Source organism: Pangasianodon hypophthalmus, chromosome 12 (genome assembly GCF_027358585.1).
Source record: "Pangasianodon hypophthalmus isolate fPanHyp1 chromosome 12, fPanHyp1.pri, whole genome shotgun sequence".
NCBI classification, from domain to species: domain Eukaryota; kingdom Metazoa; phylum Chordata; class Actinopteri; order Siluriformes; family Pangasiidae; genus Pangasianodon; species Pangasianodon hypophthalmus.
In genome coordinates, this window is record NC_069721.1 from 1,722,814 (window position 1) to 1,750,780 (window position 27,967).

At 40.0% G+C, this 27,967-nt stretch overlaps 1 protein-coding gene across 2 annotated transcripts; it reads right to left on the reverse strand.

The window, feature by feature from the left end:
• Window positions 1-27,671, reverse strand: LOC113535332 (cadherin-6). 2 transcript variants are annotated; one of them, XM_026928582.3, is made up of 12 exons: window positions 27,571-27,671; window positions 15,527-15,879; window positions 11,765-12,059; window positions 9,422-9,541; window positions 8,634-8,801; window positions 7,416-7,597; window positions 6,802-7,046; window positions 5,322-5,458; window positions 4,454-4,569; window positions 4,223-4,337; window positions 3,643-3,894; window positions 1-3,460 (listed from the first exon to the last, which is right to left on the reverse strand). In XM_026928582.3, the coding sequence occupies exons 2-12, from the start codon at window positions 15,740-15,742 to the stop codon at window positions 2,967-2,969; spliced, it is 2,340 nt and encodes a 779-aa protein (XP_026784383.3). In that variant the 5' UTR covers window positions 15,743-15,879; window positions 27,571-27,671; the 3' UTR covers window positions 1-2,966. The 2 variants fall into 2 exon arrangements, with proteins under 2 accessions (XP_026784383.3, XP_026784381.3); XM_026928580.3 differs by having other exon boundaries at window positions 4,223-4,340.
• Window positions 27,672-27,967: the final 296 nt, after the last annotated feature.

Genomic DNA, 27,967 nt, shown 5'->3' on the forward strand with positions numbered 1-27,967 from the left:
ATGCAGGCGATGACCCATTTCTCATAACCAGAAGAAAGACACCAACAGTGTAAGACTCACCCCCTTTCTGCTTTGAATGGAATCCTACAAAATGACCTTAAAGCATAAAAATACCCTGAGCTTTATAGATGCCTTGGATTGAACGATTCTAAGATACACGATATGGCCAAAGGTGTGTGTAGACACCAGTCCATCACACCCATCTGTGCTTCCCTTTCCTGTTATAATAAGCTCCACTCTTCTGCGAAGTCTTTCCACTAGATGTTGGAGCGTGGCTGTGGGGATTTGTGTTCATTCAGCTACAAGAGCATTAGTGAGGTCAGGCGCTGATGTTGGGTAAGGAGTCTCCAGTTCCAGTTCATCCCAAAGGTGTTCAGTGGGGTTGAGGTCAGGGCTCCGTGCAGGACACGCGAGTTCTTCCACTCCACTGTGGAAATGTGGGAAAATTCAAGAGGGTAAGGGGGGTGAATACTTATGCAAGGCACTGTAGAAGTGATCTCTCCTCTAGCATTTTGATAAATACATCACAAGGCTTTACCATCGCAGTCTTCATGTATTTGGCGTAGTTGGTGCACATTGTACAGTATTGTGTGTTAGAAAAATGATCATGGAAACCCTTTTTTTATTTTATGTGTATTTTATTGTTGTATAAATATTCGATACAAAATATGATAGTGTACAATACAGTAAGATAGATAGTGATTGTTGCGTGTTACGTCTGCGTTTCAGTAGCTTTAGGTTTGAGGTTCTGGCTAAACTCCCAGCTCAGATGTAGTGCGTCCCAGAAGCCCCACAACATGGCCAGAGAGCAGCCCTGTGTGTGTGTGTGTGTGTGTGTGTGTGTGTGTGTGTGTGTGTGTGTGCGCGCAGGGGATAACACAGGTATCCGACAGTACAGTGACTGTGCAGGTTAAATAACAGTGACTGACTGATTCATGATTGACAACTGACTCACTGATTGACTCACTGACTCTGTAACTATAAACTGACTAAATGAATTACTGACTGACCGATTAACTGACTCACTCACCAATTGACTGACTCACTGACTCATTTACTGAATGACGGACTGACTCACCAATTGACTGACTCACTGACTCATTTACTGAATGACGGACTGCCTCACCAATTGACTGACTCACTGACTCATTTACTGAATGACGGACTGACTCACCAATTGACTGACTCACTGACTCACTCACTGAATGACGGACTTACTCACCAATTGACTGACTCACTGACTCACTCACTGAATGATGGACTGACTCACCAATTGACTGACTCACTCACTGAATGATGGACTGACTCACTGACTCACTCACTGAATGATGGACTGACTCACTCACTGACTCACTCACTGAATGATGGACTTACTCACCAATTGACTGACTCACTGACTCACTCACTGAATGATGGACTTACTCACCAATTGACTGACTCACTGACTCACTCACTGAATGATGGACTTACTCACCAATTGACTGACTCACTCACTGAATGATGGACTGACTCACTGACTCACTCACTGAATGATGGACTTACTCACCAGTTGACTGACTCAATGACTCTTTGACTACAAAATGACTTGCAAGGTGACTGACACACTGACTAAATGGTTTACTGGCAGACTGACTCAATGACTGACTCACTGACTCATTGACTGACTCTGTTTACTGAGTTACTGATTGACACACTGAGAGACTAACTGACTGACTCACCATCTGACTCATTGATTGACCTACTGACTCACTCACTGGCAGATTGACTTAGTTTCAGAATAATATCCTGACTCACTGACTGCTTTGCATTACTCACATACTGCCTCACTGGCAGACTGATTCTGTGACTGACTGACTCGCTGATAGACTCCTCACTGACTGACTGACTCACAGGACTGACTGATTATCTGACTCACTGACTGACTCAAACATTGCAAGCAACCTGACTCAGTGACTGGCTGACTCACTTGTAGAGTCTCTGACAGATTGACTTGATGACTGACTCACTGACTCTGACTGAAAACTGACTCACTGAATGAATGACTGACTCACTGACTCTGACTGAAAACTGACTCACTGACTCACTGAATGAATGACTGACTCACTGACTCACTGAATGAATGACTGACTCACTGAATGAATGACTGACTCACTGACTCTGACTATAAACTGACTCACTGACTGATTGACGTAATGACAGATTGACCCAACTCATATGGTACTTATTTGGTCATAGTTTCCTGTTTGTGGTTTGGTTCCTGTTTGCTGTTTCTCAGTTTCCTTATTTGGTCCTTGCTTCCTGCTCTTGTTAACCCTCGAGCTAGCTTACAGAATTCTCCTTACATCAGTTCTGAGACATGTTTTCCTTTTTTTTTTTTTCCTGCATTAAACATGTACCTGCGTCCTGACAAAACGATTAAACTTATGTCTTTAGTAACAGATTAGTGATTAGTAACAGACACTTTTATTGCGAAACAATTGCAGTTACAGCTGAAAGTAAATTTTTTTTGTAAATCTTAAGAATCGGAGGTTAAATCTTTACCACCATCCGATTCTCAAGAGGTCTCTTTATCTGCGCAGTCCTCCGGTCTTTGGCGTCCTTTATTCTCGACGGGAATTAACTGCCACTTTTTTCTTTTCTGTACATTTCTGAAAGCTCGCATCGCTGACTCAGACAGGAAGCATATACAACTTCCTGCGACAGTTAGTTATATAGTTGGCGTTTTTTTTTTGTTGTTTTTTTTTTCCTCTGAGAATATACGGCAAAAGAAATCCATCCATTTCTTAAAAGCCTTTATAAAAAGACATCAGTTTAACCTCCAACAGTCATTTGGAGTAAACTCCATTTTGTCCTGCTTTATCGTAAATCTTTGCTGTAGATTTCTGCCAGTTTCTTAAATCCTGGCCATCTGCTCGTTTCGACGAACTGATCCATGGTCAAATCCATGCACCACTTTTCCTGGTTTGTTACGATTCTCTGTCGCTGTCCTCTCCTCCGTACATTTCTGCGAGTCTCTTAAATCTCGGGCCCAGCTCGCTCAGGAACTCGTAATCGCTCCATGCGTCGCTGCTGACTGACTCCAGAGAGCTGAGACTCTCGGCAGTCGAGCCGTTTCCTTCGTACGCATACGTAGCCAGCGAATCGTACGGCGGCGCCGCCGGATCCGAATCGTTCTCGCATAGCCTCTGAGAGATGAAGTCCCGGATATCGGGGTCAGGGTTGTTGTGGATTTTTGGCGCCGAGCGCCGCAGAATCTCAGGAGCGACGTCTCTGCGTTGCTTGGTATCGTCGAGAGATTCGGCTTTTCGCAACGTTCCGATGTCGAAAGCTTGGGTGTCTTCTTCGCCTCCGCCTTCGTCGTCGTAGCTCACCACGTTGTCCCTCACGTCCTCTTTGGAGACGATCAGAGGATCGAGCTTCTCTCGCTGCCTCTTCAGGGACGTGAACAAGACGACGATCACTGCGAAGATAGATAGACCAACAATAAGATTGCGAATTCACACAAGTCAAAATTAGAATAAGGGGTGTGGTTAAGTGGACAAAGGGCAGAGCTAGTTTTTACAAAACCATCTCACATTATAAGTTATACATTATGCTAATTTTATGCAAATGTATTAGTGACATTAGTGAGCATGTTCTTACTTAGCAAAATGACGATACAGAGAAGAATTGCGACTAGCGCTCCTGTGCTAAGTCCCGCATTGAGCGCGAACGCCTCCGTCTCGCATTTCCTCTTGTTTCCGTCCCGGTCGCAAGAGCACACGCGTATCGTTAGCGTATTTGTGCTGCTCTGCGCAGGGAAGTCTCCATCGGCGATCACTACAGGAACCAGATATAAACTCCTCTCCATGCGACTGTAGCCGCTGCGCTGAGTCAGTATCGTGGCCGTGTTATCTGTGGAAATATTTAAACAAGAAAAACGTGGCAGCTTTCAGTTGCAAATACTTTAATTCTTTTATCGTCAGTTCATATTTTCGTTCTGTATATTATCAGACTTATTTTAACTAGCGAGCTAGCACCCATCAAACAAACTAGCAATACAACGTTCAAAAAAAAAAACGCTATTTAGCTAGCTAAAACTTCAACAATAGTACTAGCGAAGTTAGCATGCTAATGTATGCTAGTTTTTATTTAGATGTATTAACACACTACTGAAGTGATTAAGGCAAGTTAAGATTTGGAAAGCTGCAGTGTTTCGAAGTTACCCGTTGCTGTAAGTCACCTTTGTTGTCTCGAACGGAGAAGTTGGATTTTTCAAAAGACTCTGACGCTAAACGGAAAAAAAAACGATGGCCTCTGATTGGCTGGTCGGCGTCTGATGCGCTCACGGTTTGGATCTTCTAGAAAACATATTGCCAGAGCATAAAAAAAACAAAAAGTAAGTGGAATTTTGACTACTAATGATATGACGCATACTGTTAGTAATTATTAATGATAATATTTTACAGATTACCTGACCCACTTTGGTGTCTTCACAGATGAAAGTCTCGTATGCCGCGTCGAAGGTCGGGGCATTATCGTTAACATCCAGAACTTTGATGTAGACGGGCACATGACCAATCAGACCATCTGCAAGTGAAACGTCAGATAGATGAGAGCGGGTTTAACTTAGTTTAATTCAGATTACACACAAGGAGTCACGTATTCAGGGAAAGTTCCTCGTATTCAGAGTCGGGTTACGCAGCTGCTTGAGTCGATTTGCAGGGCTCTGTATTCAGATTGTTCAAATCACCTGTGTGTTTTCATCCTGCTATCTTCCATTTTATATTCATATCTCGTGCTCCGAATTGCATTTTTAATTAGCCACTTTGATATTTATTGATATGATGTCATAAGTCGATGCGCTCTCCTGTAAAGAAAACGTGCCCACTGTTTGATGGATAATCTGAGCAACTTTAAGTTCATTCCTAACTTTTTTCCCCATAAAAAGTCTCTGATTATTACGCTTGTTCCTCCTCTGTTCCACTTTCAAGGGACGATATTATTAATAAATTAATAGCAACATTAATAGCAGTATGCATTAAATATTGGCCTCACATAGAGTTCCATAGGTATTTTGAGTATATTTACAAATTTCCACAGATGATAACCTTGAGGAAGAAACCTCGAGAGGAACCAGACTCAAACCCATCCTCATCCTCATCCTCATCCTCATCTAGGTGACACGGGATTATAAATCATTTCACTTCTATGACTGTACACTATAAAGTCAAGCAGTGCTAAGTGTGTTTAAAGGACACATCTTTAAAAAGAGATCATTTATTACACTGAGAGCTTCATATGGTATAAGAAAGAATATGAAGAAGAATAAAAGGACATACTGTATTCAGCAGCCTGCACTGATATATTGTGCCAGGCTTTCTCCTCTCTGTCTAGAGAGCGTGAGATAAAGATCGAGCCATTATTGGGATGGATGTTAAACACGTGATCCATATCCGTGTGCCAGTCTATCATGTACCTGGCCACAACACACACACACACACACACACACACACAGTATCAGTAAGTACAATTCAACATATTTCACAACAACTAGCTAATCAAGTATTGAAATGTTTCATTTTCTGATAATAGAAATAAAATGTACAAATGAGGAATTATATATTTACACTTTCTAAACTGAATCTAATCTATTTTGCAGCTATATGCAACATAACCTACAGTTATGAAACCTGATATATTATTATACAATATAATAATCTAATCTATGGCTATATAAAATAGTTCAATATATAATCTAACCTACTGTAATCTAATCTAATCTACTATTTGGTAATCCAATCTAATATTGTATATTCTAATCTACTATTATACAATCTAATCTACTATTCTATAGTCCAATCTACTATTATAAAATTTAATTTACTATAATCTAATCCAGTGTACTATTATATAATTAAATTTACTATTTTATAATCTAATCTCCTATAATCTACTACAATCTAATCTAAAATTGTATAATCTAACCTACTGAAATATAATCTACTCTACTATTTGGTAATCTAATCTAATATTGTATATTCTAATCTACTATTATACAATCTAATCTACTATTCTATAGTCCAATTTACTATTATAAAATTTAATTTACTATAATCTAATCCAGTGTAATATTATATAATTAAATTTACTATTATATAATCTAATCTCCTATAATCTACCCGATCTACTACTATATAATCAAATTTACTATAATCTAATCTAATCTACAATTTATTATAATCCAACCTACTATAATGTAATCTACTACAATCTAATCTAAAATTGTATAATCTAACCTACTGTAATTGTAAATGGTGTATAATCTAATCTACTATTTTATAGTCCAATGTACTGTTATAAAATGTAATTTACAGTAATCTAATCCAGCGTACTATTATATAATCTAATATCCTATAATCTACCTGATCTACTACTATATAATCTAATCTAATCCAATCTAAAATTGTATAATCTAACCTACTATAATCTAATCTAATCTTAGATGATGTAATCTACTGTTACAGAATCTAATCTGCTGTTATATTATCTAATCTGCTGTAACACTGAGGTCAGTAGTCAGATGTCCACAGTATACTATTACATTACTAACATAACAGTTCAAAATTCATTTCCGTCATTTTGTCACGTTAATTCAACACTAGTTGTCAGATCATTATGGGATGTTCATTATTTCACAGACATTGCGAATGATTATTTCATATATTTAAGAGATTTTTTAGATCTGGAGTTCTCCTCTGTGTGTTAGCCGTTATTAGCCCTGCTACAATTGAAGAGTTATAACACTAATCGTTAGCATACCTGACAGGTTTACGGTTGGCATCTGGGTCCACAGCACTAACGGCTCCAATAATTGTTCCAATCTGGGCGTCTTCTTTGACCTCCATCACGTAGGCAGGACGCTTAAAGACCGGCGGCTCGTTAACATCCTCCACAGAGACCTTCACCGTGGCAGAGTCCCCGGACGTGTGAAACCGGGGGTCCAGGTACACGTTTTCCACCTGTAACCTGAGTGTGTACGACGCCTTCTTCTCATAGTCCAGGGGCTGAGCAACAGATAAATTAATAATAATAACTGAAACAGCAATGACACATTTTTAAATCTGTTTATGCGGAACATCCAGCACACAAGGCTCAGCGAAAGAGCTGTTACTATAGATACGGTAACGGATTAGAACAGTGTTAACCTGTGATTCGCAGCTCCAGTACTATCAGCGCTGCAGTTGCAGAAAATTAATCAATATCCCAATCAGAATGGAGAATTCAACAAATGTCTTAAAGATAAATAAATATCAGTAGTTTGCTAGTCAGTGTTGTTTAATATATGATTTTAATAAAGCTTTTAAAGACAGTGTTAAATGCTCTGTAGTCCTGCTTCATTTTGAATGACAAGCAGAGCTGGTTAGGCTTCTTACCTTCTTCAGAATGAGCACTCCCTCCTGGGTAGTGGGGTCGGTGCTGATTTGAAAAGTGTCCTGCTCATCTGTGATTCTGTAGTTCATCTCGGCATTCTTGCCCGTGTCTGCATCTGTAGCCTTGACCACGCCCAACTCACTACCCACCTCAGCCAACTCGGGAACACTGAAGTGGTACACACCTGAGGAACGCCATGATGATGTCGACAATACATCTGGGCTGTATCCCAAACCACACACTACTGCATTAAAACAGTATGTCATATTATCTGCTAAGCATTTAGCAGCTTCAATGAAGCTTTGTCTCTAGCTGTGTCCCAAAGCACCACATCTATACTGTATTTACGCCTGTATAATGAAGGCTTAGTCTGGGACATGTCCACAATGGATATGATCTGATGATGGTGTTTTTGTGAACTATATAGTCAGTAGGGTGTGTGGTTTGGGACTTGCCCACAATGGACTGACGATGGTGTTTATAGTGAATGAAGTGTGTTATTTTGGACACATATCGTACACAGTAGACTTTAACCAGCATGTTCTGAAAAAGCGCCGGTTAAAGTAGTAAATGCCCTATTAGTGGCCTCTGATCACGGTTGCATCTCCGTGTTTTGCTGCTCGTTCCCAGTGCAGCTTTTGATACCATAGATTCAATATTCTTCTAGACAGCTTACAAAAAAGTAAGGGAACTTCTCTTTCCTGGTTTATATATTATTTGAGTGACTGCTATGTATGTAAATGTAAAAGGTTCTAGGTCCACTGCTTTTTTCCCTATCTATACTAGTTCTTGGTATTTGTAAAAAAATATATTGTCTTTCACAGCTGCACTGATGACACACAGCTGTATCTTTCAGCAAAGCCAGATGACTGACATCAGCTTAATAAAGCTGAGGAAGAAATAAACAACATTAGACACCGGATGCTGTCTAATTTCCTCCTACTTAATTCAGACAAGACAGAAATGCTTCTAGTATGGCCACAGGCAGATAGACGTAAGCTTTCTGATTATATCATAACTCTCGATGGCCTTTCAGTTACATCATGTGCAGCGGTGAAAGAAAGAAAGTGTGATTATTGATGTCAGTCTCTCAAGGTTTCTTGCTCATGTCATGTCAGGGAGTTTTTCTATGTCACTCTTGCCTCAGGCTTGCTCATCAGGGATTTAGATCTAGACCCAGATTTCTGTAACGGCACACACACATGCACACACTCACTCACCATGGGTGAATCGGGGTGGGTTGTTGTTGACATCAATCAGTGTGATATTGACTGTGGTGGTACCGGTCAAACCGCCCAGCTGTCCCAGCATGTCTTTAGCCTGAATGACCACCTGGTAATGTTCACGGATTTCACGCTTCATGTTGGGCAGAGCGGTCCTGATGATCCCTGAACATCAGCACAGCACAGAGGTACAGCGTTGGATCCACGACTCACTCATCCTCTGTTACTGATCATTTTCTACATCTTTTCCACATCTATCCATCCCAACATGTTTAAAGTGCAAATGCTTCATTCACGTGGTTTCGTAGAGAATTTCAGTGAGAGTTGCTCAACACAATGGGCTGTTACAGTTACAGGAAAATAATCAACAATGGGGTGGTGTGATGAAGCAGAGTTACTATAACAAAGTTGATTATTTTCCTATAACAGCACGTCCCTCAGTGTTTTATTCATCTTATACTACAGCGATTACAAAAACATACAGCTTGTCATGTTACAGAGAGACTCCTCTGTCCTGAAGACATCTACATCTGCAAAACTTAAAGTTACAGCTCTACCTCTGACATGGGAGACTCATAAATGCTAAATAAACCTCTCCATGGAGAAAACGTCAATTATATCAATGATTACACACATTTTTTAAAATATGTTTATGTGGGGTTCCTTCATATGGTGTTACTATAGAAATGATAATATCAGAGCCATGTTTTTATAGAGCTGTTAAGACCCTTTGACCAGTCAGAAACCATTATTATTATTATTATTATTATTATTATATCACTGACCTGTCTCTGGCTCTATGGAGAAATATGGCTGACCCTGCAGAATGCTGTACACAACTTTGGCACTGTTTCCGTACATGACATCATCAGCATCCGTCGCCGTTACCTGGACAACGAACGTACCTGAGTATGAAGAAGAAATAACAGAGAGAATTATAACAGCCATATGTGTAGGTAGTGAATAGGTCTTTGGTTTGGGACACATCCACAGTGGACTGATGAAGGTGTATACGTGGCCTATATAGCGAATACGGTGTGTGTGGTTTGGGACACACCCACACCGTAGACCACCAAAGACTGATGATGGTGTGTATATGGACTGATGAATTACATGTAGTGAATAGGAAGTGTGGTTTGGGACATGCCCTAGGAGTGAGCGATATAGTGACTGAAAGTCATTACCTTTTTGGCTTTGCATCAATAAGAACATATGCAAAATAAAGTGTGCATAACAAGTTCATTCAAATTCAAATGGAAACACTGCACTGATATGTAATACATCGATATCACTGATACAGATGTATTACAGATGGAGATAGAGTACGGTGTGTTCTGATTGGCTGAGAGAAGTACAGTGTGTTCTGATTGGCCGAGAGCAGTATGGCATATGCTGAGAGATTTCCTTTCATATTAGAATAGTTCTGTATATGAGCAGTTGTTAAAATGAAATTGGTGTAGAGCGAAAGTAAACGAGCCCACTTATTGTTATCACTCCACACAACCAATTAACACCGTGCTAATTATAGCCAGTTAACAGTATGTGTTGGGAGTCTACGTCTGTTAGGGTTTAAATTGAACCCATGGCGTCTCAACGATCTGAAGAATTTGGGTGAATGAAAACAAGAACACAAAAAAGGAGCAAAAACACACAGCTGAATTGTGGCTCTGTCTCATTTCATTGACGTGCCTCACTTCCTCGACGTTCACTCTGTTCACAGTCACAATAATTAACTCAACTCTGAATTTTATGTAAAAGGCTACACAGGGCCACACTATGTCTGGGTGATGAAGCCTGCTGACTGGAACAGATGGCACAGCTCACACACACACACACACACACACACACACACATATACACACGTGCGAAAACAAAGCGTCTTCTTTCTTCTGAACTCATTATTCCAGGTCTTGTAGCAGTGAGCCAGAGACACACATCCGCGTTACAGGCTGCATAAAACTAAACGCTCGTGTTTGATATAATTGTTCTTTCTAGAGAAACTTCAAAACACATGCGGTTTGAAACAGTGTACACAGCAGGATGAAAGCTATAACTAATGTATGATAATCTAGCCTGTTAACTAATTAGCAGTTAGCATACGAGATTAACGTGCTACGCAAATGAGTATGCTGCGATAAAGTCACATGACCCACCAGCTCTCCGTTAGAGATAACACAGCTATCAGTGTTGGGTCTGGATGGACAGACGGATCGATAAAGAGACAAACAGGAGGAAAATCCGAGACAGAGAAATGGAAGGATAAATAAACAAACATACAGATATTGGATCAGAGGTATAAATATAGACAGACTAGAATATGGACAGATAGATAAATAGACAGACTGGTAGATTTATAGTCAAACAGACTGAAATAGAGACAGATAGAGACGGATATAAACACATAGGGAGTAAAACAGCTGTAGACAGACGGATGAAAACAATGGACAGACAGACAGGCAGATAGAAAGACTGAGAGATGGACACATAAATACAGTATATGGAGCGATGAATGAAGGACAGATAATGAATAGTGGCAGACAAATGGAAAGGACCATCTATGAATCGCATGTACAGACAGACAGATGTAAGGACAGACAGATGGACAGATGTAAGGATGGACAGATGTAAGGACGGACAGATGGACAGACGGACAGACATAAAAACAGATGGACAGACGTAAAGACAGACAGATGGACAGACATAAAGACAGATGGATGGACAGATGGACAGATGTAAAGACAGATGCATGGACAGATGGACAGATGGACAGACAGATGGACAGACGTAAGGACAGACGGATGGACAGACATAAAGACAGATGGAAAGACAGATGGACAGACATAAAGACAGATTGATGGACAGATGTAAAGACAGACAGATGGACAGACGTAAAGACAGATGGATGGACAGACGTAAAGACAGATGGACGGACAGATGGACAGACATAAAGACAGATGGATGGACAGATGTAAACACAGACAGATGGACAGATGTAAAGACAGATGGATGGACAGATGTAAAGACAGACAGATGGACAGGTGTAAGGACAAACAGATGGACAGACAGACTTTAATCCACTACAGTGCGACAGGGTCTCTGTTCTGTGATGTGATTGGCTGATGCCTCACCGACGTCGGCCATTTCCTGTACGGAGGCGATGTAGGGGTCTCGGGTGAACTTGGGCCCGTTATCGTTAATGTCGTGGATTTTGATGGTGAACGTTGACGGGCCCTCGAGGTCTCGCCCTGTCGCTTTATCCACCACCTTCGCACTCAGAGTGTAAGACGCTTTCTCCTCACGATCCAGCCTCCTCGTGGCGTGGAGATCACCTGAATTCTCATTGATGACGAAAATGGTTCCGGCTCCTTCCCCAGAGAGGACGTACTTCACCTTCCCGTCCTCTCTGTCTTTATCCGAGTGCAGCTGTACAGACAGAAACCATTTCACACCGCCTCGTTAGCAGTAGATTAAAGCATCATGAAGCCATTTATGCTAAATGAACTAACACTCATTAGTTGTTGTTGATTAGCATGATCAGCTAACAGAAACAGAACTATCGCTAGCTATAAATCTATGATTAACGATAAGTAAAGTAAATGTTGTTTAAAAGCATGTAATTCAGTTCCAGCTGAAGTCAGTTTGCCTTTGAAATGTTTTCAGGTATGTGAGTTACAATTAGCATGCTAGCACTGGTGTTTACAGGAGAGTTATAGGAGTCTTTTAGGACACTTACTTTTAGCAGACTTTCTTCTTTTTTTGCCCTAAATAGCTCGGAGATATATTTCTCAGAGCGCTATATTAAATTATATTCATATAGAATCTAAAATCCCAGTGGCCTAAGTGTATTCATGAGGGAGTGAACACTAGACAGTTAGTCACCTGTGTGTCGTGTCCTAATTCACACTCCTCACTGCTAACTATAGCAAACTCATTTATCACGCCACTGTCCTTAAACAAATCTATTAGTATGGATGAAAAATTAGAGACTCTCAGAATTGCTGCTAAACACTAAAGGGAGTCTTTTACAATGCCCCACGTAGCACAGTATGGTGTCGAATGATAACTTAGCTAGCTGTAGCTCTGTGATATTAGCTGTGAGTTTAGCTAAACTTGCATTTGGAACACGGCCAGTATTAATCCAGCGTGCTGATGATTTGTTACTACAGGAAGCTAAATGATGCCATTTTCTTCTCTCTCACACCACATTAGCTCTTCCCGCTAAAGATAAGAAGGTGTGAAAGTGAAGAGATTGCCCCTTTTTTCTTTCCCAGTGTCTGTGCATCACTTTTCCTATAGATTGTGTAATTACATTTCCAATATAAATTGATCAGGAGTACATTTCAATCTGTGGTGGGGCTCTAGAATTGATTTCTTTTTTTTTTTCCTTTCCTCTCTGTTTAGGATCAGCAGGAGTACATCCTGTCCTTAATGTTTCATTTCCACCTCATATCTTGTATATCCTCACCTCATACCGTATCTTATCCTCATGTTATATATATACGGAAAACTAAACTACAACTGAAGGTATTAAGTCTAACTGATAAAGCTACATAAAGCTACATTTAGCTAAACTCACAACACTACAGTTAGCTTAAAACAAAATACAAAAGTTAGCTAAACTCACAACATTGCAGTTAGCTTAAAACAAAACACAAAAGTTAGCTAAACTCACAACATTGCAGTTAGCTTAAAACAAAACACAAAAGTTAGCTAAACTCACAACACTACAGTTAGCTTAAAACAGAAACACAAAAGTTAGCTAAACTCACAACACTACAGTTAGCTTAAAACAAAATACAAAAGTTAGCTAAACTCACAACACTGCAGTTAGCTTAAAACAAAACACAAAAATTAGCTAAACTCACAACACTACAGTTAGCTTAAAACAAAACACAAAAGTTAGCTAAACTCACAACACTGCAGTTAGCTTAAAACAAAACAAAAAAAATCTACAGTTAGCTTAAAACAATAAAATCTACAGTTAGCTAAACTCACAACACTGCAGTTAGCTTGAATTATAATATTACCACATGTTAACCATACACTTAGCTAAAGGAAATCAAAACTGACTACAACGGAAGTCTTCAGTCTTCTGAAGTTCTTAGTGAACTCTTTCTCACGTTCTGAGTGCTGAGTCGATCATCTGAGAACCACATCCTACTACTGAACAACCTGATTTGAATAAGAACTTCAGAAGTGAGTAAATATAATTAATATAACACTATGTAACACTATGATGCGTGGACGCCTCGGTAAGGGTTTAAACAAATTGCGCCTTGGACACGTTTCACTGCACTTCGATGTGTTTCATGCTAATCTAAACGAGATACTGTATTCCGCAGTAATAATGAATATCGAGCCGGGTTCATTTTTCAGTGACAGTTCACTCAGCCTGAACCTTTCGTAAAGTAGCTTCTATTCCAAACCCAGAAGGTGTGTAATTGTGAAAATGATATCACGGTGTACGTCGTGTTTACATGATTAGCAAACTGGAGCCGATATTAAAAGTGGAAGAATACACACGAATCTCTGGGTGAGGCTCGCTTCTCCGGCTGCTGCTCAGAATTTACAGACATTTAGCGTTAAGATGGTTCACTCTTGAACTTATTCTACAGTGAAATTTCTCCACGTTACTTCAGGACACTGCCAAATCGCATCGGTCCTGACAGCTGTCCAAAACAGAACTCAATAACAATGGATAAAAGTTAAAATATGCTAAACTTCCTGTGAATGACTGGTGTCGTATCCAGGGTATTTTCCAGCTTAGTGCCTTTCTGGGCTGGGCTCCAGCTTCACTGCGACCTTGACAAGGATAAAGCCAAGTTTTTCTGAAGTTCTTAACCAAGTACTTATAAAGTTTCTTAGCCAAGTTCTCCTGATGTTCTTAGCCAGATTCTTCTAAAGTTTTAGCCAAGGTCGTATGAGGTTCTTAGCCAGACTTTATTTGTCAAGTTTTTTTTAAATTCTTAGGCAAATTCTTCCAAAAATTTTTAGCCAAATTCATCTGAGGGATTTAGCCAATTCCATCTAAGATTCTTAACCAAGTTCTTTGCCACGTTCTTTTAAAGTTCTTAGTTAAATTCAAATTCACTGCATTTCACAGCAATGGATTAAAAAAAAAAAAAGGCTACTATGATATATAACGTATTCCCGCCTTGCACTCAGTGTTACTAGATTAGGCTCCAGGTCCACCATGACCCTGACCAGGATAGAACCATGTTCTTCTGAAGTTCTTAGCCAAATTCAAATTGTATGCATTTCAAAGCAATGCTAAATTTCCTGTGGTTCACAGGTTGTCCCATCAAGGTTGTATTCCCACCTCGCACCCAGTGTTTCTGCAATAGGCTCTGGATCTACTATCACCCAGACCAAGCCATTAAAGGAGATGAAAATGAATGAAAACTATAGATATATTTCTCTTTAAAAATATTCTCTTTGCCTGACATGGACTGGCGTCCCATCCAGGGTGTATTCCCACCCCTTTGCCCAGTGGTCCTGGGATTGGTTCTGGATTCATGCATAGAATTTGAATATCATTTTTGGATTTGTGTGTGTGTGTGTGTGTGTGTGTGGCCTCCTCAACCAAGACTCAGCTAAAGCTAATTTCTAAAGATAAGCTAGCTAATCTTTGCAGAACCAGCCAGATCTTTGGCACTTTACACAAGAAAGCGATACCATTTGGCCTTAGTTTTCTTTAATGTAAATTAAAATTTGAATACAGTTCCAGCAGCTGTCATGGAGGAGATGGAGGAGTCAGTGGAATGAAGCCAAACTTTAAACAAAATGTTGGAAACTGTTTCAGATTGCTGTAATGTGAACTCGACCCTTTAACTAACTTTTCTTTAAAATAGAAAGGTGAAATAGAACAAGAAGATCCCCATCCCCCATACCTTTCCCACGTATTGATCGTCATTTCCTGTATATTCCTCCAACAGGAAGAACTGATTCCACATCCACCCTCGTTTGGAGCGTCTGAGCGTTACTGGCCCTCCGTCCGCTCTCGTCTGGCTCCATGTTTCTCTGCTTGGTCCCCCTATAGTCCTCAGCATACCCTTTGCTTCTTCCCACAGGTAAAGCCATGCTAATAAAACCAGAGGAGTTCTCATTCTGCAATGAATATCCAGTGATAAACCTGCTTCAGGAATCCCGTAAACCTCCAACCAAATTATCCGTTCATCAACGACAATCCAGATCTTCTGGAAGTGTCTTCATTAATCCATTAGGTCCAGATTTCAATGTCCATCTAAAAGGGGGGAGAAACAACATGACTTAGTGTGGTAGAAAATCCTGAATTAATGTTTAACGTAGTTCTTAGAACTAAAGTTCTTCTTGTCCAAAAGCTCTCCTAAAGCTACTTAATTTGCCTACAAACTTCAGTTATATTCAGACAAAATTTGTTAAACAAGGACTGAACCTTAGTCAAGTTCCTCTGAAGTTCTAATCCAAACCAAATTCTTCTAAAGTCTACCTGTCTATATGTTAGATCAGCTAATTATTAAATGACTTATAGCCAGATTGTTTTGAAGTTCTTTGCCCAGTTCTTATATAGTTCTCACTAAATTCTTCTGAGGTTCTTAGCCAAGATTTTCAGTAGTTCCTATTTATGTATGTCTGAAATTCTTAGTCAGAAAGTTCTGGAGGACTTAAATAATGTTCTTCTGAAGTTCTTAGCCAGATTATTCTGATGTTCTTAGCCAAATTCTTCTAAAATTCTTAGCCAGGTTGTTCTGAAGTTCTTAGCCAAGTTCTTCTGAAGTTCAAGTTCTTAACTAGGTTTTATCAAGTTTTTAGCCAAATTTCCTGATGTTTTTAGTCCAGATTTTTGAAGTTCTTAGCAGTTAGCTAAAAAAGTGATTAACTAACCTATAGCTAAAATGTTTACCGATGTTCGTCCATGTTCAGCTGGCTAAGAACTTCTGATGTATATGAAAATTAGAGTCAATTCTGCCAATGAACGAAACAATGTAGAGCACTAGATTAGTGAGATCAATCATCTGAGGCCATGCAGATTTGTCATGCTGCAGTCTGGCTGGTTTGCAATGCAAATGATGAGGTAATGTACACATTAACCCACTGAGTAACAGCATCTCGTGTGCAGATCATCGCACTGACGTTACAGATATCAATAAAAGCTGCCCATTATTCATTCAGTAGACATCTGCCAGTTCAGTTCTACCTGTTTCTACATGCTGAATTCTCATTGTTAATACGTTTCATGTGTCTTGAGTAATGAAATGGTCAAAGTGTCACTGAGAATAACCGCAAACCAACAGTCTGCAGCACAAGGAGACCAGGATGTAGCATCGACCTCAACAGCAGGAACAATTTAGCTGAAGTGACTTCCTTACGAATGTGCAAAAACTATCCCCTTGCTAACTAGCTAGCTGAGTAAAGTAACAGTTCAGTCAGCTGTCATGTTTAGTACATAATCTGGGGAAGAACACCTGTTTAAAGACACATTTAGATATGATAGCATGCTAAGTTAGCTGCGTTTTAACTACCTGCTATACTAGGTAGCATGTGTGCTAAAAGGCTAGCTAATTAGCTAGATTACTAGCTTGTTTTATTAGGGCACTTTCAACAGGTGACATGTAAAATCTATTTAAATATACAATCAGATGTGCTATCATACTAATTTTTTGTTGTTTTTTTTTTTTTTTATCTAGCTAGTATACTAAGTAGACCGTGCAGTAGCATCCTACCTAATTCACTAGCTTACTAAGCTAAACCATGGTTTCATTAGCTGTCACGTACATGAGCTGGAGAAATAAAACTCTATTTAACATGATAGTGAAATGTCCTAGCATGCTAAGCTTGTTTTTTTCTCCTGCTACCTCCTTATAAAATAAGCCTAGCTTAATAAATAGCTAAAGTAATCCACTTCCATTAGTTGTCATGTACAGAAATATACTAGCATGCTAGCAGGTTTGCTGTGTTTTTAACTAGCTTGTGTGCTCACTGCCTAGCTCATTAGCTAGCTCATTAACTTGGTTACTAACTAGTTGAAGTCATGTGCAGAATAGGACTAATGAAACCTGATTAAAGAATAAATTAAATGTGTTAGCATGCTAAGGTTGCTGTGCTTTTAATTAGCTAAATACCTTGTGTGCTAAAAGGCTAGATAATTAGCTAGCTTAATAATTAGCTACACAGCAATGCCTGCAGTAATGCCTTTCTCATCTAACACTCGATCTGATATGATAACCAGCAAGAAAATTCAACTGAGGAGCCTTGGGTGAGAGAGAGAGAGCCTTTAAAACAGAACTTCATCCCTAAGCTCACTCAGAAGTGTACACTACAGCAGAGAGTGAACGAGTGAACGAGTGAACGAGTCCTGCAGAGCTGAAACCGGGTCAGACCTTTTCTTATTCGGGGTTTTTGAGACAGTCAGTCAATGGAAAGCTTTCAGCCTCCCATGGAGAGCACATTATCCCTTAACGAAGGGTTTAAACGGGAAGAAAAATGACTTTAATAAACATCTTCGATTTCAACATTTTCCTCGCGGACGATGTTTATCAGAGCGAGACCTCAGATACAAAATCCGAAATGGATATTAATGTGGTGATGCACCAGTGAACAATAAAACGTATACGATAGAGCTAACGCAATTCGGGATGGAGACAAACCTATAACATACACACACACACACACACACTCACACTCATTTGTGTGATGGAACTCTGCAAAATATGACTTATTACAGGTACAAAAAATAATATTAGCGATTATGTAGAGCTTTTTTTTCTCACTTCATAATAAAAATTCATATAGAAATATAGAAATTCCATCATAAAGATATGGGTGTGTGTGTGTATGTGTGTGTGTGTGTGTTGGATTAAGGACACACACACAATGGAAAAAAACAATTTGCATATATTTGTTTCAAACTGCAGAAATAGAAGGCAGCTGTGGAGTCATGTGACTTTCATACAGGCTTTTATATATACAGCTGCTATAAAAATCCCACACACTCCTGTTGAAACTGCAGGTTTTTGTGATTTAAAAAAAAAAAAAATGAAGCCAAGACAAATCACGTCACGTCTTTTTCCAGCTATAATGTCTTACAGCATCCAAAAGCAACTTCTTTGAGCTGTCAGATTGCGAGGGAATCTCCCGTACACAGCCCTCTTCATATCGTTCCACAGGTTTTGGATAGGATTTAGATCTGGGTATTTGGAGCTATCCATGATTTCCTCTAGACCCTCAGTCCCAGCTGAAGAGAAGCAGCTCTATAGTACGATGCTGCCACCACCATGCTTCAGCGTGCACATGGCGTTCTTTGGCTGATAAACTGTCTTGTTTTTGTGCCAAATATATCTTTCAGAATTACGGCCAAAAAGTTCTACCTTAGTCTCATCAGACCGTAACACACTTGGCCACATGGTTTGGGGTGATTTATTTGGGATTGAATGTTTTTTTTCATGCAAAAGTGTTTCCGTCTAGTCACTCTACCCCATAGTCCAGACATGTGAAGAATATGAGAGATTGCTGTCACATGCAGAGAGTAATTGTACTTGTCAGATGTTCCTGCAGCCAATCATGTGGCAGCAGTGCAATGCATATATCAATATCATGCAGATACAGGTCAAGAGCTTCAGTTAATGTTCACGTCAAACATCAGAATGGGGGCAGAAATGTGATCTGGCCAAAAGGAGAATGGCCCGACTGGTTCAAGCTGCCAGGAAGGCTGTGGTCACTCAAATAACCACTCTTTACAGCCACGGTGAGCTGAAAAGCATCTCAGAAAGCATGACACAATATGACATGAAGTATGAGGTGACTCTGCACTTCAAGTGCTCAAAATATTCATATCTGTTTTCATATTGAGAAGTGGGCGTGGTCGATACAGGAGGTTTTCCCAAATCAAGAAACAGTTATTTAAGGCTACAGTTGACAGCCATGAACACCCCATGGAATAAAATTTTATCAGAGTTTTTAAATATGCGCATATTAATCACACTGCTCACTATACGGTATAATCTCCACAAGTTGCTTAATATGCGCATATTAATCACACCGCTCACTATACGGCATGATCTGCACGAGTCGTTTAATATGCGCATATCAATCACACTGCTCACTATACGGCATGATCTGCATGAGTCGTTTAATATGCGCATATTAATCTCATTACTCACTATACAGTATAAGCTGCATGAGTTGTTTAATATGCGCATATTAATCTCGTTACTCACTCTACTGTATAATCTGCATGAGTTGTTTAATATGCGCATATTAATCACACCACTCACTATACGGTATAATCTGTATAATCATCTACACACCTACAAGTATTGATATAATATCAATATTTATTTTAGGTACGGTTTCAGTGATTATATCGTCTCAGTCCTGATCTACACTCCTGTTAAATCTGTTTACACACCGCCATGGCAGCCGAGGTAAAAAAATATATATACATATATATATATATAAACCTCCAGGGGGCAATTAGTTGCACACACACACTACAACTACACGCCTGCTTATTAATCAGAGCATAAAGTGTGATATAATGTGTCATTTATATGGTTAATTTTACTAATATAGAATTCATTCTTTATTACATTTATTTGTATATACACTGTAGGATACAGGCCCCGTCCCAAACGCTAGGACTCTCCACGTGTTAGCCTTGCTACTATTACCCATAGTGCACTGCATACACCAGATGAGTGTGTAATTAAATAAAGCGTAACGATAAAGCTCGGTTCTCTGGAACACAGAGCAAGAGGTCACATGGGTTTAGTGTCTCAGTGTCCTCTGATAATACTCTAATTGCTAATTAGCCGATTAGCATGCTACATTAGCGCATCGATAATGGTGTTCTCAGCTCCGGTATCTTCTCTTCTTCGACGATGCCTGTGAGCTCTGAACGAAAGAGCGAGCGTCTGTGACACCAGGACACCGCCGTGAACTCCGTTACCCACAATTCTTGGCTCAGTGCTCGTGAAATGACTGAATAAATCATGATGACACACGTTTTGTGTTCTCGCAGCTGTCATTACAAGTCGCAGAGTCATCCCCACACACACACACACACACACACACACACACACATTACAACCTCTCCAAAGCTCAACTCTGGAAGTGTTTACATGCATAAGATTTAACAAATGATTTTTTTTGTTCTCGTACGCAGAAGCCGAGTGAGAAACAGCCCGCAGTCAGTCGTCTCTTTACTGCGACACGACGCGCCGTTTCAGTTTTCCCGAGTGACTCACACTAACGCCGACGCTGAGGCGAACTCGGTACATACAGCGCAGAGCGTACGGCACCGTAACTGCCGCAAGCTCTAGGTTTAATCTGCGTTCAATACGGGATAAAACACTACGTATGTTGTGCTGTTAGAGGAAAATAATCAATGATGGCGTGGTGTGATGAAGTGTTTCCACCCTGACGTTGATTATTTTCCTACAACAGCACGTTTCTGAGAGTTTTATTCCTCTTACACCACAACAATTTGCCAGTGAGTAGAATTTTTTTCATTAATGATAGAAGATTAATTAATTAGTCTTTAATTAATTAAAGAAAGAAAGAAAGAAAGGTTGTATAGATAGAAAGAGAATTGAAAGGTTGGGAAGAGAGAAAGAAAGATTGTGTTAGATGTTGAGTCTCTGTGTGTGTGTGTGTGTGTGGGTGTGGGTGTGTGTGTGCATGTGCGTTTTGCATCCCCCCTTGTCTGTCCATTTTGCTCTCTTATCACAGGAAGTCACATCATCATTATGTGTGGGAGCTGAACACTGTATTTGTGTGTGTGTGTGTGTGTGTGTGATGGCTTTCTATTTGCTCCCAAATGATTTAGCGCTGCATGACAACTGTCATCGTCAACAGCTCCCCACAAGGCATGCTGGGTAATGGCCTCAGGGGCTCAGACATACAGTAACAGTGTGACATCTCCATCCACGGGTTAGCGTGACACACACACACACACACGCACGCACACACGCACGCACGCACTGCCCAGGCTGCGTTCCAGACTGCACACTTGTGTCCTGCATAGTGTGGCAAAATAGCATATGTTAATACTGTTTAGCAAGTAGCAATAGTCATTAAACATGAACTGTCAAGTCTTAGCCATGAGCTAAAAAGGTAGCTGACACACATTAGCGTTAGCTGTTGAGGATTAGCAGTAGGCTGTTAGCCATCAAGCGTTCAATCAGGCTGTTAAGCAGACAAGACAGCAAGTGTTATCTCGTCGACTGTTAGCTGTCAAGTCAGCTGTTAAGTGTTAGCCATCAAGCTGTCAACTCTTAGCCACCAAGGATTAGCGGGTTCTTGCTAAATGTGCTGAGTTTTCCAAGAATCGTTAATCACTGGGAATTAGGAGTCAAGCGTTAGCTGTCAAGCGTTAGCGGCGCAGCGTTAGCTGTCAATCATCAGCGGTCAAACTTTAGCTGATGGGGATTAAGCATTTAGAGTGAAATAAATGCTGACTGCCTGTGGTTGTGTTCCAAACCACACACCGTGTACGCTAATATAGTTCCTACACTTCTGTACTGATTTGACACGAAGCCCATGGAGAAAGTGGAACACACGTTTTGACTTTAGCCGTACTTTTTAGGGGAATGTTTCTCTCTCTCTCTCTCTCTCACACACACACACACACACACACGCGCGCTAAAGTAAGTGTCCTCCTGGGCCTGAACTAAATCAGGCACGTACACTTGATCAGGATGGAGTGTATAGAGAGAAGGCAAGTCTCATGCTCCCCACACGCCCTTATATAAACCTGTGTGTGTTTATCGCAGACGTTAGCGAGATCGGCTAATTAGCGTCACCTGGAGCACCTGAACCCTGAGGGAATGTGCCACAGTCAATAACACACACTCACAAACACACACACACACACTTGTTGTCTCTTCTGTTTAAGGTACTGAAGTATCTTGTGTGCTTTATTTGGCGTCTAAATTGCTGTTCGCTTTATGACTCATAGACCTTGTGTGTGTATGAGTGCATGGCTATGTATGAGAGAGAGAGTGTGTGTGTGTGTGTGTGTGTGTATTAAAATGCAAATCAGCCTAAGTGTGCGTGCATAGCTTCGGCAAGGGTTAAACACAACATTTGCATATTCCTTGCCGGTCACATGTCAGATTTTTAACGTATTGCTGTTTGGAACGTGAGCCAGGAGGAGGATGTAAATCAGACTTCATTCATCCTGATCACATTTACAAATAAGTCAAATAAGATACGTGGAGATCAAACGCTGCCCCCGACACGAAGCGACTCGATCTCCAACACAATGCTGTCAAAGAATTCTCATTAAACCGAACACTATTGTGAATCCGAGCGGACCAAGTAGTGAGCCCTGAGGAACGCCTTCGCTGTAACACACAGACGTACGCGAGGAGACGCAGCGCCAAATGCACTCTGCTGCGGCAGCGACGTGAAGTGAAAATGAAAAGCAGGGAGCCGGACTAAAGAGGAAACGCAAGTTCAGTAACGAAGCTAATGACAAACACCGATAGCAGCTCTGGCAGGAATTCAATTCATTGTTCTAATGCGTTATCGTTTCTATAGTAACAGCTCATTCACAGGGTCTCGTACAGCAGACACTCCACATAAACAGATTCAAAAACGTGTGTAATTATCAATATAGTGAAGTTACATGTAACATTTATGGAAGGAGTCTCCAGTGTCAGGGGTAAAGCTGTGACCTTAAGTTTTCTTATCTTCAGGACAGAGGAGTTTACGCTTCTTTGCGGTTTCTCAGGAACACGACAAGCTGCGTTATTTTTTTTTTTTTGTCTTATTAACTTCAAGAGAGAGAAAAAAGAGAGGCTCATGAGAGAACGAATGTTTATAATGTAAATAATAACAGGAAATATAGTTAAAAAAGCATGACATGTCGTTCATTAATAAATGAAAAATTTCTAAGTGCTGGAAAATCTTGTGTTTTTCCTTACTTGCGTTCCTGTTTTCCTGAGTTATGTGGGTTTTTTGTTTGCATTGTTTTGGTTTGTTTTGTTTTACAATCCTGGACAGATTTAGATTGATATCTTCAGTGTCCATGAATTAGATTTACAGTGAAAAGCAACAATAATAGGACAAAATGAGGTGAAAAAGGTTAACTTTGTTATATACTATTGATAAAATATATGTTCCAGGTCAAAAGGCTTCCAGTAGAGAACAAGACAAAATAAAGCAATTAAAGAAAAGTCTGTCATGTGTTGTGTTTACTCCTCCGGGTCTAGCTGAGCACTGAGACAAATAAATGTAAAGCAAATGAAGTTGTTTGGAGCTCATTTTAGTAAAGTTGTGTAAATGATTTAGCGGCCAAACCAAACTAAAACTATTTTTATTTATTACTTATTTATGTGCCAATCACCCATAAATTAGCAAGGACGTTTCCCGGCACAGCCGATTTACATTTAGCCACGCCCACAAAACAGGAAACGGCTACAGTGTGCACTAAATCTTCCAGTAATGCAGCTCAGCCATTGCAGCGCATCAGCTAGGGTACCATAGATACGTAGATACGAACTCCTCCTTAGTTCCTTTTACAGGGTGCCATTACTTTTGGCCTAACCAAACGGCTAATCTTATGTGTCTTCATTTCTGGATTTGTGTTGGACTGGCTTTCTTTCATGTCATTAATATGAAGCGACAAATTGTTAAATTAAATTGGTGTGTGATTGAAATAAATACGTGATTTAAACTTGACAGCGTATTCCGTTTATTATTCCGTTTATAGCTAATAACTCGTGAACAATTATTAATTTGAAGCCGATTAATCGAGGTTCACAGTAGTGAGTCTGCTAATTTATAAATTTACGCAAACTCAGGGGAACTAATTGGATTTTTATTAATCCAATTTTTATTAATCCCCCCCGAACTAATTGGATTTTTATTAACGCCATTATTTCTTGTGTAACTGCTCCTATGAACGATTTACGAATAAATCCGTATCCAGTTTGATTAACGAGGCCCAATGAGTTCAGAGGCGTTTGCTTGGATATTAGAAGACGAGATGTTTGCATACACTTCACAACTCACTCTGTGGCCACCATCACTGAGCCAGTTCCAGAAGTAGCCATGCATGTCCAAGTCATGACACTACCGCCACCGTGCTTCACAGATGAAGTGGTGTGGTTAGGATCGTTTGCATTCCCTCTCTCTCTCTCTCTCTCTCTCTCTCTCTCTCCACACTTTTCCCTTCATAGCACATTACTGAAGAGTCGTCTTTATCTCAACTTGCTCCAGAACTCTTCAAGCTCTTCTGTTCTTAGGGCTTCTGGATTTCTTCTCTGGAATTTTGCCACGAATGCTGAATACTAACACTTTAGCTGTTTTTTTTTTTTAACTGTCATCACTTTCGCTGTCATCAGCTGCTCTGGTCTTCCTGGGACTGCCTGATTATTGCAAATTACTTAAAGCTCCAGTAGTTTCTTTCCTTTTAACTGCTATTTTTGGAATGAACTGTTGTTTCCGCAGTGGATCTGATTGTTATTTGCTTTAATCTCGTAGTCGCTTTTCTGTCATCGGGTTTCATACCTTTTACAGCAAAACAAGACCAGCAATCCAAACTCCAGATACTACAACCAAACCTACACATGCACAGCTCTTTTAAATGTGGGCTGATGGGTATCTGCGAGCGCGTCAAGGTTTCGGGAACCACCTTCATGAGCACGTCCACTAGGGGGCAGTGTCACATGAACCAAATCAGAATTTACAGGAAAACGGAAGGCAAAAAAAGAGCTAATCGATTATAACTCGAATAAACTTTCTCACTGAAAACATTTCTGAAGCGTTTTCGCCAGTCTTTATTCAACAAAACAACTTCATCAAGCAGTTCATGCATCGAATGAATGCATTAAATCCACACGTCTGTCAATCAGACTTTAATATCTTGTTGAGAAGTACGTAACGTACATATTTTAGGCTAGCATCCGACACAGCTACGATATAAATGCGAGTGGTTACGATGGCAGCTGGTGGTTTGTAAAATAAAAACGTCAATTCGTTTTCTTCGACTACTGCAACATTGCTGTCCGAATCCTTAACGTTAACATTAACGTTAACGTTAACCTTAACGTTAACGTTAACCTTAACGTTAATTTAATTGTAAGCTGTTCTATTGCGTATAATGTTACTCATTATTAATAAATATTAAGCATGACAAAGTGCATTATTAAGTTTTACGCTGATGGCATAATATCGTGTAACGCAATTCAGAAATCAACAGTTACTCAATAATAATAATAATAATAATAATAATAATAAAATTGGAGTCGGAACAGTCGATTAAAGCAGTTGATCAGATGATCACAAATTAGCGTAAACTCCATACAAATCTGAAATCACACACTTTGTATGTGCTGTGTGTGATGTGCTGTGTTCTTTATTTATCCATGATTGTGCAACTTGTAGACGCACAAAACACACTCAGTAATGAACGACAATTAGCAAAGTGACCCTTGCTTGTTTTGGCAGCTTTACAGCCAGTCAGTTGTACTAGCGCCCTCTTTAGGACCGTTCAATAATCCAAAACTGTTCAGTAATCGTTACACGGGAGAGTCTGCTCGTTATGGCTGAGTGGGGGCGTGGCCGAGAGTGGGCGTGGTTTTCATGAGAGAATGTGGTAGCTCTCCTTTAATTATTAAATATTAAACAGATACGATCTCTAGCAATACGAGAAAAAAAAAATCACTGGAAATATAAGCTCAGCTACTCATAAATGATAATGAAATGCTGATATTTTTAATTTACTAATTTATATATTACAGAAATTAAATTAAAGTTGTTTTTTTTTTTTTTTACGTAAGAGTTTATTGAAATATTATTTTACAGGATTATTTATAAAACATGTTCACGCTTTAATTCCAGTGAAGGAGTGTGTGAAACAGTGTGGATGTTCCTTGGGTCATTTGGAGAAAACTGATGATCGGTAACCGATAGAATCTTTCATCATGGATCATTTCATCACCTAAGGAAACGTTCATGAACTACAGAACAATATGTTTAATTGAAACAAAACAAAACAACATGGAATAAATGGAAGAAAATAAATATAAATGGAATAAAACTGAAACTTTTAGCATTTTTAAAAGACCATTCTGCTCGTTTAACAACCAAAGTTAATAAATATCTATTTTTATCCATTGAATTTGATCACACTTTCAAGGTCGTAATTATGAAGGGCAGCTACTCTTTTAACTTCAACCAAATCAGCTGCTTTTATGCTCAAAGGGACAGACTTCAATCCCAAAAACATGTGCACTACCTAGGCGCCCTCCTTCTTTAAGGGAACACGACGGAAATGACAAGCGTACTCACGACACTATAATAATATTGCATGTGTCAAATATCACTAACACAAATACAAATACACACCAACCTACTCTGACACACACACACACACACACACATTAAAAGACTTAACACACACCAACCCACTCTGACACACACCAACCCACACACACACACACACATTAACACACTCTAATACACCATAAAAAGTTTACACACAATTTAATCCTCAAGATTGAAGCAGGTGTGTTAGTGTGTAGTACAGGGCGCGCACACACACACTTACACACACATGCACACACACACTTACACATGCACAAATAAACCCTAATACACTCTGATGTAATACACATCAACACACACTCACACTAACACTCTCTAACACGCCATAAAAAGTTTACACACAATCCTCAAGACTGGAAGACTCAGGCAGGTGTGTTAGTGTGTGGTACAGAACACACACACTCACACACACACACACACACACACCTTACTGTGAAGGAAAAGCTGGACTAAAGCAGTGGGAAACACAAATAAAGCTTAATAGACTCTAGTACACACCTTGTATCAGGAATCACACTAAACTAAAAGAGCGCTGATATTTAACACACACACACACACACACACACACACACACAGCATCAGCATCAGTGTGAAGTGCAGAACACGGCAGTTACTTACGCACCGTGCGGAGGAGGACAGAGACGGAGTGTGTGAGTGAGTGAGTGAGTCAGAGTGTGTGTGTGTGTGTGTGTGTGTGTGAGACTGGGGTGATGTGCTCCGAACTGCAGCACCACACACACAGTCTCACACCAACACACACACTTCACACCGAGAGAGAGAGAAAGGGAGAGAGGCTGCTCATGATTGGCTGGCAGAAAGTGGGAGGGGAGAGACAGACAGAGAGAGAGAAAGAGAGAGAGAGAGAGAAAGAGAGAGAGAGAATGGAGGGAAGGGACAAAGATGTGTTTAAGATAGAGAGATAGATAAACGACTGTTGCTCACATTGCAACAGACACACAGTCTAATCCAATCCTGCACAGATCCACTACATACAGTGAAAATCTGTTCTTGCGTATCGC

What these genes read in the sequence shown, in the direction of transcription:
- LOC113535332 (XM_026928580.3), bottom strand. Translation starts at nt 15,742, where the DNA reads ATGAGAACTCCTCTGGTTTTATTAGCATGGCTTTACCTGTGGGAAGAA. An exon ending in GCCAACCGTAAACCTGTCAG is followed by an intron (nt 5,459 to 6,801) that starts GTATGCTAACGA and finishes TGTTGTGGCCAG; the next exon opens with GTACATGATAGACTGGCACA. An exon ending in CTGTATCGTCATTTTGCTAA is followed by an intron (nt 3,461 to 3,642) that starts GTAAGAACATGC and finishes CTATCTTCGCAG; the next exon opens with TGATCGTCGTCTTGTTCACG.